Here is a 13,180-nt window from a genome sequence, read left to right as displayed (position 1 = left end):
CAAGCACATAAAAGCTGCATTCTCATTTGGGATTTAACTACTGCCTTAACAATTTTGTTCTCTTGGGTAAACAAACGTTGAGAGTTTGATCCGGTTTCCATTCCGAGCTTAACCGTTGCGTCATTTTTTTTCCTTACAGGTCAGGCCTGATGATCGCGTCATACAAACAGAGCGAGGCCTCCTGATTCGCTCTTTGCACGCATCAGACATCGGCGTGTACGAATGTGAAGCTCAAGAGCACACTTACTTTGCCCACACGCTTCGCCGGATCACCCTTAAGCTGGTCCCACACGGACAACTGGAACGAAAGCCCAAGGCCGCCGACGACACAATGATGGAGCTACAGCATGGCCACCGTTACAAAGACTACCTGAGGCTCTTGGGCTCCCCCGTGGGCTCCCTAGAGGAGTACTGCGACTCCCTTTGGCTTGAGAAGAGGCCGGCGAAGACCCGCGTCCGAGCCTTGGGAGTTGGCAAGTGGAAACACATGCAAGAAATGAAGAAGAGTAGGAACAGGAGGCATCACAGAGAAAAGGAAAGAGGGACTGACAAACTGTAGTGAACAGTAGACGATGGAGAGGGCTGTAAAAAATGGCGGGACGGATCAATCGTCAAGCAAAAAAAGTTCACAGACTATATTTAGTGGGCAGTTTTTTGTACTTTTTTTGGAAAAGGTCTGATGTAAAATGTTTCAAAATGCAGACCAACTGATTAATCGACGAAATGTAATTTATACAAACCTCCCCGAATTGGTACACGAGTTTGAACAGTTATTCTTTTAGTCGCAAGGCAATCTTGGAACAAAACAAAACATCTTTATGGTTTGAAATGTGTAGAAAATAGCATTATTTGGTAGACAAACCTAAGACCCAGCAAATGCAAGTCCTCAGTTTACGAATGAATTATATTCTGACGGTAGTGAGGCAACTTTGTAGAAAATGGTGTGAAATTTTGATGCTTCCTTTGAATGCGGTAAAAAAAAGGTAGCGCAATGTGTAGGACAAATTAAGAAAACAAATTCCATTCCTCGAGTGGCAACACAACCTAAATCCATATATTAGTCCTCACGTGTTGTAGTCTATCACTAACCTTTGCTTACGCAGTCGTGAAAATAGCTGTTCTTGTTTGAAAAAAATCCAGTGAAAAAAGTAAGAATGACTGTAAATGTAAATGACTTCCGCGAAATGTCGTGTGTCGTTTCCGTTAGAAAACGAGGACCCCCTTAATTAAAGTGTGTTCCCTACCTATACGTATATATTTTTAGCGAATGTTTCACAATCTAATGACACAATTCCACTTGCTGACGTCGGTTTCTTCTAATTGAATCACCAAAACTCTTCTGGTCTCAGGAGTATAATGCAAGTCAATTTTGCCACAAAATAAACACCAAAACCAACGAGTTATCCATTGATTGTTACGCCCCATCCCTTCTTTGGCCACTGAGAGACTTTAAACTACTATCAAATTTGTGGATCATGAAAAGACGGTTTCCACTTGGAGATAACAATGCATTCATGTTGAATGACTGTAAATAATTGTATAACTTATACAGAATATAGAGGCGCAACTCAAAACAGTGAACCTCCACTTTGCCGCGAAGAGAGAGAGTCATTAGTAATTAAAAACACACACAAAACGGTTTGGAATTAAAAAAAGATGCCACAAAATGGTAAAACATTTTTTTCAGCCTGATAAAATGAAGCTTCTCCCCTCAGCAAGTGCTTGATAGCGATATTTTTTATGAGAGACATGGCTAAGGCCTAAGCACAAAAATGATAAATAGATGAGTCAACAAATAACAGCGGCTAGGTTCCCCCTAAAATTTGGTAGTAGGTGAATTTATGAATGGAGAACCACAATTATGGGAGTTCACTGTAACTTAGAATATTATAAAAGTCAAATTATGTAATTGAAAAAGTGAAATAAAATTCATGCAGATGCATTACAAATACTTTTCAGAACTTAAATTCCTTCCTAATTTCCATGTTTAAAAATAACTCATTTTTTGGGACAATATGGGGTTTTTGTTGTTTAGTTGTAAGCTACAATCACAAAAGTGTAAAAAAAAAATAATAAATAACCATCATCATGAAATAATGATGTTAATTTACATTATGTATGATTTCCACGTTTTGAATTGAACTGTTCAGTTTATTAAGAATAAATTATGCTTACACTTTATTCTACTTCATTGAGATGCACCTATGTCAAATGTCCATTGTAGTCTAACTAGTGCTTTTATGATAAACATGTAGGCTGTGATGTCAAGGACAGCCGATATTATATTTTTGTACTGTCAGATCACTTTTTTTGATGTTGTCGTTGAAATTATTTAAATAAATAAGTCTCGCGTGCATAAAACCTGACCGTCCTTGTCATCTGTAAATAAATGTAAGAGGCGTGCAGTTTCTAGAACACGCGCGGCTTGAGAATTGGTGGGTTGGCCTTTATCCAGGTCTCCTGATATAGCAGTCGAGGTCCCCGGACGCTGTACGTCAGGATGATTCAAGACCAGCTGCTCTCTTATTTACTCGAGACAAAAAAAAAAAAAAAAAAGAAAGAAAAGTTGCTGTGTATGTAAAAGCATGTGATCGTGCGGAGGCTTCCGAGAATAAAGTGATAAACATCTTCACGTGTTTTATACCTATGCAAACCTCAATAGTGTCACATTGTAGGAGTTATTTGTGAGATTAACACCTCGAGGCCCTTTTTGCGTCTAAAAAGTATGTTAAAACAGGGGCTCTATGAAGAACATTACAGTGATCCTCCACAGTGATTTTTCGGGTCGCTTTATGAATATTTTACACACTTTCTCCGTGGTCATTGTTTATTTATTTTGTCGGGCCCACAAAGACCAAGCATCTAGCAAAAACACAAACCACTCAACAATGTCCTCATTCTTCAGTAATTATTTTATAGTTTCCTTGAAGGGAGCTGCTACTCAGACAGAAGCAGCGGGAAAGGATGAAAAGCGGTCATTTGATGTGATTGCGGTAATGAGAGCGTTGGAGTGGCTAAAGACGCTCGTGTGTGTGTGTGTGTGTGTGTGTGGGGGGGGGGGGGTTGCGTTGCAGAACACTTGCACAAAGATGGAGGCAGGTTGCAAATATCGAAATTCCTTTCGGTCAGCTTGAGTTACAAATTGAATTTGTTCTGTGACCTGTTCTCAAACTAAAACATTTGCAAAGGGAGATAATGTTTCACGTTGAAAGAAATGGAAAATCTGTTTCAGAATCAGACCATTATGTTTGTTATATTTGTTGTGTGATTAAAAAATAAATTGTAGTGAAATATGGCAACGCTGTAAGTAAAAACAAATTATGATAATGAAATAACATTTCGCTCGCAAATCATTGTGCAGTGTCAGCCTTTTTAAGTACGGATATTTTTACTTGAGCTGTGGTTACTGCTAGCCTTAACTTGCCCCCACCTACCACAACCCAGTGCAGATTTTACATTTCATTGTGGAATGTGGCGGCCATTTTAGGCAATAAGCAAAAATACCTGGAGCATGGCGCCAATGATGTTTATGTGGAGTGATAAAAAGCACCAAGTTCTGAGCCCTCCTTGGCCAGAGACCAAGATTGTTTACAAACTCAAACTACTTGGTCACAGTTTTTTCAAGGGGATAATGCAAATACTTTAAAATTTTTGCGTTGGTGATTGGCCACAAGAATAGCTCAGGCCCTGCACTGAGCAGATCTGCACAAATACAATTTGAATATCCTTGCAAATAATACCAGTAACCAGACGCCCAAACAGCATGTCAAAAGGATTGAGAGCGGAATTGAGACATCAACAGAGAGTATTTACAGCTGTGCCGATGTACGTGTTTGTCAAGTGGTGACAGTGAACCTTTTGGCTTGGGTGGATGGAGGCAGTCAGAATTGCGTCGTAGCTGTCACGCCTGGCCGGTATTGATGGTAGCCTGAGGATAGCGGCGGACTAGTGGTATGTGTGAACGAGCTTCAAACAGTTGTTTCCCGACAAGTAACGACTACCTCTCCCTGATTTACCGACATATGCGACCACCCCTCTTCTCAGCATTTGTGACAGGAAGAATATATAGGAGATCCTAAACCAGGTATGTCCAAGGTCTGACTGCGGGCTATTTCGCTTTTGACTTTGGGTGGTATAGAAATAATAATAAGTCTGTTTAAGATGCTCTGGGGAAAAGAAAATCACTTAGGTCAAGAGGAGTCGTTTCAAATGTTCTTACTGCAGTAATTAAAGACCATAATAGAGGGGGCAGTGGAAGGCTAAGTAGATGACCTCTATCCTGCGAGCTCAACTCCATTTTGCCTTGCAATTTTTTTAAAAAAAATATCTGCTGACTTAATTATGGCTCGTTCACACAGTGTTTTGTCATTGCGGCAATGTTACATCCAATTGGAGAGGTGGCAGTGGAATGATTTTAGATTGAAAGCAGCAAGAGATTTTGGCAGCAGCATGGTAAATGACATGAATAAAATGTAGGAAAAACTTTTTTCGTGGGTGTTCCACGCAGTGTCCTGCGCTCAGAAACACAAGAAAAACAACATGCTTATCAGCAGATGGATGGGATTCATTACAGGCAGAGTAAATAGCAGAGATGGATGGAGAGCTTCACTACTTTTGAGTGCTTGGTTCCTTGAAATGTGAGATTTTCGAGTTTAATAAACATGCTTCGGTTGCATCACATTTTCTCTTTTTTGTGAGCAAACTCTGGGCTTTGTGATATAACTACGAAAAGCATCAGGCTACCACCTGTTTTGGTATCTTAGCAACCAGACACACTTGCTGTCATTGTCTGCGCATGGATATGTTTTATATATATTTCAGCGTTTTTCATAAACTAATAAAGGAGACTATTCAGTATGTGTCCTCAATACCGAGGCCTGGAATTATCTTCCTAAATTCAATATTTATAAATTGACCCAAAGGTCTGTTTCCACACACTGATCACAGTTGCATGGTCAGTTTGGACTTGTGTTCAAAAACAGCCTGCGGTTATATTTTGTCTGCGTCAAAGCTTTATCAATACACAACATACATTCTTGGCATTTTCGCTGGATATAAATATTATCGCACAATGTTACGCGCTGAACGAGTGTTGGTCTAATTTAGATTTGAGACGGTTCTTATTAGATGGTGAAAGTATGCTGGATTAACTGGGAAGAGGTGTTATTTGACATTCCACTATTTAAATAATCTTGGCGTCCTTTTGCTGACGGAGGCGTTTAAGAAGAGCTTGGAGTCAGCCTCGGACTTTAGCACTTTGTTTTTAAAATGTCAACTTCACAATTTTCTTTTGACAAAGAGAAGACTAATGTTCTGGTTCACTTTAAAAGTATAAATTTGAAAAACCATCAAATGGGCTTCCATTTCTATTTTCAACATATCGCTTAGATTAACCACTTATCCAGAATTTATGTATTCCAAGTGGCGTAAAAAATATGAGAGTAATAAAAGAAACACAAGCAAAATCTCAGAGTACTCTCAAGAAGAAAATGATGTATGCTATATTTGAGTCTCATAACACACTGGGGTAACTAAACATTAATGTATCAAATGATTCAGTGCAGTTCAACACCACAAGCACATTGTAAACATGATAAAGAACGACCTATCAATCATAAATCAACAACATGATATTTGTTCTGGTGGAGTTTTTTGACACAGGTCTTGCGTTGGACCTTATTTTTTCAAACCATGGAACCTTTCCAAACAATGTTGACACGAGATTGAATACATGCTGGAGTCAGTGGGAGTCTTAATGCATCACAGATTACAACATTGCTTGAGTCCAATGCCAGAAGAGATCATATTCCACACAACGTTTGTTATGTATGAGCGTGTGAATATGCGTTCCTCATGTTTCCGAGACTTTCATGCACACAAATAACTGTTGAATAGGTTTTTGTAGGCCTTTACTTATTTTAGCTCTGTTAGTGCTATTTTGACTTACGGGTTTATTTGATCCTAGAAGTAAACAGGGAAGAAATGTTTCTGCAATTTTTTTTCCCACTTTTGTTAACTCAGTTTTCTATGAGTTCATGTTTTAATTTACTGGATATTATTGGATTATATTTTCACTTTGTGTCTATGTATATTGTATGTACAGTGGATGCCTGCTCGAAATGCATTAGGGGCTTTAAATAATATTTTTTTAAAAAAGCAAATTGGTTCAGTTTGGCAGCATAACAGCCGCAGCATGATGTGTGTGTTTGAAGCACTAACCCAGGCCAGCAAGTCATCGTAGTCGGTCTGTTTCATTATTATGCAGTCATTGTTCTTTCAATGGCTGTTAGGCAGGCACTCGTTTGTTTGTTTTTCGCCATAAAACGCACAATGTACTTTTATTTTGTTGACGTGCCACAGCCTCAAGCCAAACATGTTGCACAAAGTCTGTCCAAGTTTTAATACGAGAACAGGCAACAGGAACAAAAACAGCAGCGTATCCTTGCTGCCCTGAAAATGCAAACTACATTTTCCGATGCAGAACCAATGCCCCAAATTTTTCAAATGTCTGTGCTTTATTTCTATGATGCATTTTTTACTTTTACTCCATAGATTTACAAACAGATTCTCTATTCATTAAATTGAGAAAATAAGCTGTATTTTAAAAAACAAAACAAAAAACAGCGATATGGACTAATGCAAACCGGGAAAAAAACAATCACAAAAACGATTTAGAGGAGCAAAATCTTCCCCATCTCATTTTTATAAACTGAAAAACAGTCTGATTTTCTACTGTTTTTGGTGAAACAGCTGAAAATGAAAAATGTATTTAACCCGGCCTGAAAGCAACCCGCTGAACACAGCATGTTGTTACATGTAAAATTGATGGATGATTCAGGGATTTCACAAAGGGGTACAATACCAGAAAGTAGAGCCGAAACAGCTGGAATTGTGAGACGACACACTGACAATGTCATTTCACCGATCCATCTTGCCCAGCTTCAAGCTGTTCAGGACCGGGCACAAATAAAAGCGCAACGTTCCACTTGCCTTGTCTGGTCTCTATATGAACTGACTCGGCCCAGATGTTACCAAAAGTGCAGTCTTTTCAAAACTACCAAAAATCTCCCGCCACCTTTCCATATAGTTTCTATTGAATATTTTGCAGAGGCACTCATTTGTTAAATAAACTATCTGACTTGACAGGTCAACACGCCTGGCTTCTCTGTCAAAGGAATTATCTTAATGACCTCTTGGTTTGTTAATGATTTAGCGTTATCGTACTTGACCAGATGCTAGATGACTGTGGAATAAATTCAGCTGAATTGAAGCTTTTGGTGCTTAATGAGTACATTAATCAATTAATCATTTTAAGTATGAACTACTAAATATCCAAGGCAAACAAAGTAAAAAGGCTTCTTGTTGAATAAAATGAAACAAAAAAAAAATCTGTTAATTAAATCAGTTGGATTTAGATTTTATCACCAGTTTCACAAACTATTATTGCCTGTCACAACACATTTTCCTTTATGCCTTGCTCTTTGTGCCGTGTCCAAATGTGCTCTCCAGTTGTAGTATGTATTCTTCATCAAAAATGCATACTGCACAGTCTTGCTTGACTGTGTTGGAACATAATAGAAAATGCTTTTTCAGTGCTAGTCCAAGTCAGTTTTAAACCTGAAAATAGTAAAAAAGAAACATGAATCTTGCTAAAAAGTAAGCTCTTTTGTCATATATTTAGGTACCTTTTTCTTATATATTCCTTTCATGCAATGCATTTTCATTGGATCATAAATTAATCATTTTAAATATTTTTTTTATTTTGTGAATTTTTTTACAATAGTTGAGCTAATTTAACGTTAATGCTCAAATGTGCCATTGTGCATAGTGTTATATAGAGTGGCTTAGTACAATGTTAGGGAAGAATACCTCCGTCGTGTTTTGACAACCACGTTGTTGTTTAGAATTTTAATGTTCATGTTACATGGAGAGCCAAGTATTTTTTTTGGAGGCGGTACTTGGAATACAAAATTTGCAAACCATTGCAGTGAACCATATGGCGTCCTCCTATGAAGGCTTCACGTTGCTTCACGGCAAACAGAGTCCTGCTTTCTGATGTGAAATCAGACGACGGCGCCAGTGCATTTCTTTGTGAATAGTTAAACCCAATTTACCCCTCACTAGTTTAGTTGCCGGAATCCTAACTACGATAGCAAATTTGGGACTTATTTGAAGAGAGGGGAAAAAAAGGTTGATATTAAGGAGTGGCAGCACAGTGAGTGGCACTAAGTCTGCACTTTTGGCAAGCGTGAAGGACGCGGCAGCGCTCATCAGGCTGGACCACTCTCCCCGGGTGTGAGACGACCTCGCTTGCAGACATTTTATGGCTCCTTCCGCAATGCTTAATGCTGAATTATGGCCGAGAATAAGCAGGGAGTATATTTCACAGCGGACGTGGAGGTCACGTACGAGCAGTTGTGAATTTTATAGCAGTTCAAATTGCGAGACGGGTGGGGGGGGGGAAAGGCCGGGCGAGAGAGATGAAATGAAAGTACAAGCAATCTTCTTGATAAATGGCAGAACATTGTCAGGGAAATGTGTCATTTGCAAAGATTCATTGGTCTTGGCAAGTCTACCTGTTTGGACCACACCGAATGCGCTTTTATTATTTTATTTTTTTCTTACTAAGCATGTCAAATGATTTTAAAGACTTCATTCAGTCTGGAACAAATTAATTCACTCTTTTTGATTTTAATACTGAATGATGTACAAGGCCTAAAAAACCCAAAAGCATTATAAATCTAGATTGTTGAATGTTGTGTCTAATAGCTTCTTACATATTTTAACATGGACACTAAACACACTCAAGCACTCAAGTACAAAATTATTCTTAGATTCATGATTTGAACAGCTTCATTACGTTCATACCAAAGGTATTCAGTGGAAATAATATTACAAATGGATGACAAATGGTCCTCGATCGGAAAAGAGTGGAATGCCCTCTCTGGATCGGGGATGAGATCCTGCCCCAAGTGGAGGAGTTCAAGTATCTTGGAGTCTTGTTCACGAGTGAGGGGAGGACGGAGCGCAAGATCGACAGGCGGATCGGTGCAGCGTTGGCAGTAATGCGGACCCTGTACCGGTCCGTTGTGGTGAAGAGAGAGCTGAGCCAAAAGGCAAAGCTCTCAATTTACCGGTCAATTTACGCTCCTACCCTCACCTATGGTCACGAGCTATGGGTCGTGACCGAAAGAACGAGATCCCAGATACAAGCGGCCGAAATGAGTTTTCTCCGCAGGATGTCCGGGCTCTCCCTTAGAGATAGGGTGAGAAGCTCGGTCATCCGGGAGAGACTCAGAGTAGAGTCCCTACTCCTCCACGTTGAGAGGAGCCAGATGAGGTGGCTCGGGCATCTTATCAGGATGCCTCCTGGACGCCTCCCTGGGGAGGTGTTCCGGGCATGTCCCGCCGGTAGGAGACCCCGGGGACGACCCAGGACGCGCTGGAGAGACTATGTCTCTCAGCTGGCCTGGGAACGCCTTAGGATCCCCCGGGATGAGCTGGATGAAGTGGCTGGGGAGAGGGAAGTCTGGGAGTCCCTCCTAAAGCTGCTGCCCCCGCGACCCGACCCCGGATAAGAGGAAGAAGATGGATGGATGGATGGATGGATGGATGGATGGATGGATGGATGGATGGATGGATGGATGGATGGATGGATGGATGGATGGATGGATGGATGGATGGATGACAAATTGTACTTCTGAATGGTGAGCACACAGAAACATGTTTGTGGTAGTCTTTCAACATGACTTTTAATGTTTTTCTTTTATGTTTTCATTTTGCTTTTGTGCCATCTGGTCAATAAAATGTGAGATCACATTCCGCATTATGCAAAGTTCCTGGTAATACGAATTATTTCTTGTTTGCATTATAGCATCTGCTTTTGTGAGATAAAGGTGAGAGAGAATGATTGCAGAGAGGAAGGCCATCAGTCGGCTGCAAGTATTGTGAGGTTGACGCTATTATGCAGATGAGGGTGTTAAAAGTAGCGGCACACCAGCCGGCGTGTCATTAAGGCTGTAATGCCAATGGAGTTCAATATAGCAAAACCAGACACCATCCAGTTATAGCCTTTAATATGCTAAGCTTGTCCATCTGTGTATTATTATTGACAGTGGTTCTCCTCTACTCATTCCAAAAACACCCCGTGTGTTATTTATTTTCTTCTCTACTTTAACTGCTTAATAATGTTGGCGAAGATGTTTTCCCATGTTGTCAAATAAAGTCAGCCAAAATACAATAAGGTGGCACGGTAAATTACAACCACAATATAACATTTTGAAAAGAATCATGTTGTGCTCTACTTATCCTTTTGTGTTATTCTGTTTCGAGTCAGTCCAACATTGCAGGCATTATTCCAAGCCAAATATTATCGGAGTTGAAATGAAAATAAATCCAATTACCACAGGTTCATCCTACTATTGGCCCGAGTGTCTATGTGACATAAAAGGTAGCATGAATACACTCGTGCCGTTTTGTTATGATGAGATCAGAGGAACACGGTGGAAACCCATTACCCCAATTACCCAATTACATCAAATGATGGGTGATTATCAGACATCACCCACGCCACTGCTGCAGTAGACCTGTGTAATAAAACTATACACCATTTTTTACCTTCATCACATTCATTTGTGTGTTGTTTTTGACAGGCCCCGAACCTCGCAGCTGAAGTCTGACGTTAACAAAATTTTGTTTTAGATGATTTTGTCCTTTCCTTGGGTTTGATTCCTTTTTGGTCTAATCCTATTGGGGCGAGTTCCACCACACTCATTTTAAATCATACGGTAAGTTAAGATTATTTATTGCTGTGACAGTGTTAAAATAAGTTGGTATATTTTTCACCCAAGTTTTGGTGGAACCTTTGTAGGTCTTTCGGAGCTGTCAGGGGAATCAAGACCAGTAGTAATCAAACTGAAATCCACCTGACACCTCTGTCTTGTCATCAGAGATAAGAGTCCAAGGTGACCATTGATCCCAAGCGGATCACTTCATCTGACCTCAGTGTCTCCACCCCACGTCTGTCCGCGTCCTTCCCCTCTTCAGCGCACACCACCTAAAACTCTCGGCCATCAGACGCCAGCGATAACGGGCAACTTCAGCACGGTCCCACTGTTTGCTCGCTCTAAAAATAAGAGGTTAGGTTCCAAGTATGTGTAGCACGTCAATCGCAGCTTGTATTTAAGAGCATGCGTGTTCCTGCATGAGGGATAGGTGAGGGGCTATGACGTGGATCAGCCTGAATTTACTAAAAGGTCAAATTTTTGGAAGTGTGTATGGAAATTAATTAATTGAGCATGTGCAATACAAATGATCACACCTGGATGACTTGCAAGGAACATACAACCAAGCTTTGTGTCACAATGAAGTATGATGACGTAAAATAAGGTGATGGGGAATATGAATCTTGTTGAAATATCAGAAACACAGTTTAGCATGATGTTATTTTTTGTATTGCAACAGACATGTTATCAATGTTAACAGAAAACCCAGAGTCAGGCATTCTGCGACAATCTCTCGTCCCAAGAGTCCTCAACTGTTCCATTGACTGTCGGTAATACATACGAGGAGGGGCTATTCTTAGATTCTGTCAAGCCTGTCTCTGGGGAGCCGTCGAGGGGTCTCCATTACATACACGCACATGCACGCAGGTGTCCTCAGACATCTCCATTTGATGTTTATGAAGCAGTGAAAGCCAATTGGAAAGCATGACGTTCCAAGTACGTGATCATGTTCCGCCACATGTGATAACTCAATTAATTGAGTAGTGTGCAGATTGGGTTGCCGCCAGCCAGCAGTTGTTGCACGTTAATATAGAACGCCCTGGTGGAAAACAAAGAGCATGCAGCGTTTATGTGGCGCTGAGATCAGCCATTCCTTCACTCTAGAAAAGGAACATTTTATTTGTGTCACTAAACACATTTACATACCTTAACGGTGACATGATTACGTATAACACGGTTATATTTAAACAGCAAAAATGATCATGAGGTCAGTTTCAATGTTTGCTTGTGATGTCATGTTTTCAAAGTCACTCAGGAACTTTACATCATTTAAGTCATGACATCATTTTAAATCAGGCCTGTTCATAACCAAGAAAAGCAAAACTCATTGATTTGAAGCTTTTGTGTGACTATTCCCTCAAATCTCACTGTTTGGGGAGTCCCAATACACACAGTTGTTTTTAAAATTTGTTGTTTCAGTTGTTTTGAAAAACTTTAAAGAATGCAGTGATGCTTTATTGCTTGGCTTAGCATTGGGGAGATTGAGGGAAATGTTCTCCTGAGGGCACAATTACACAGAAGCAGGAGGAGGAAATAGTATTCCTGTGCAAGTAAATGGTGTAATTGACCTTCTTTTCCATCCCGGTAACCTTAACGTCACAATAGCTTGACGGCCGTAACCCAACACTCCCTTTTAGATGTGAAGCCTGGGACTTTGATCATTTTGCTTTTTCTCGATCTCACTATACGTGTCCCCATTTGTTGCGGAGCCTGTAGCACCTGGCAGTTGGGGCCAGTTTTGAACCCCCACCCCCCACTGCCCTCCATCACATGTAAATCCCGAGGTAGGCGTCTTGAGCACATAGCACCTCATAACGAGGGCATTGACTTACAGACCACACGCAACATCGACGAGGATAGAAATTCTGTCCACGTGTGTGGTGAGCTTGGGAGAAGGTTTGACTCTTTGCAGCTGTCCTTACAGTTTCAGAATTCCAACATTCATCGAGACAATGGCAAATTATTTCTGTCCTATTGTGTGTTATGAGAATGAAAACGCAACCTCAACTTAATATCCTAGATTTACGCTGCAAGTCCAACTGTCCAATTCAGATTCAGTGCTTATGCTTGGTTGTCTCCATGTACGCTTCATGTGACATGCATCCCATCAGTGTTATCACAATACCTAAACAAAACTGTGCAAATGCAAAAACTGAAACGATACCATAACAAATAATTTAGAAGAGGTCTGATTCGGATAAAAAAAAAAAAAAAATCAATGCTGTCTTTCTCGTCGCCTCTTTCTGCTGCCATAAGGTCACTAAAAATTGGAATTGCAACATCTTTCCCGACTGGAATGTTGACTCAGACCCACACACAGAGCAATATTTTATTGTGGGTTCAAAGTGTGAATTTGAGAGACAGATGCGACATCCAAAGTAAACTATCTGTTAGCA

At 40.3% G+C, this 13,180-nt stretch overlaps 1 protein-coding gene across 2 annotated transcripts in view; it reads left to right on the top strand.

The window, feature by feature from the left end:
- sema3d (sema domain, immunoglobulin domain (Ig), short basic domain, secreted, (semaphorin) 3D) overlaps positions 1-2,366 on the top strand; it is a 34,215-nt gene extending 31,849 nt beyond the window's left edge. For both annotated transcript variants that reach the window (XM_049722834.1, XM_049722833.2), the window contains exon 18: positions 140-2,366. In XM_049722834.1, coding sequence (XP_049578791.1) covers positions 140-559 — 420 coding nt within the window. In that variant the 3' untranslated portion in view covers positions 560-2,366. The remainder of the gene's footprint in view (positions 1-139) is intronic.
- The last annotated feature ends 10,814 nt before the right edge of the window (positions 2,367-13,180 follow it).

The sequence above is a fragment of the Syngnathus scovelli genome, chromosome 6 (assembly GCF_024217435.2).
Source record: "Syngnathus scovelli strain Florida chromosome 6, RoL_Ssco_1.2, whole genome shotgun sequence".
Classification (NCBI taxonomy): Eukaryota; Metazoa; Chordata; class Actinopteri; order Syngnathiformes; family Syngnathidae; genus Syngnathus; species Syngnathus scovelli.
This window is presented reverse-complemented; position numbering and strand designations above follow the sequence as displayed.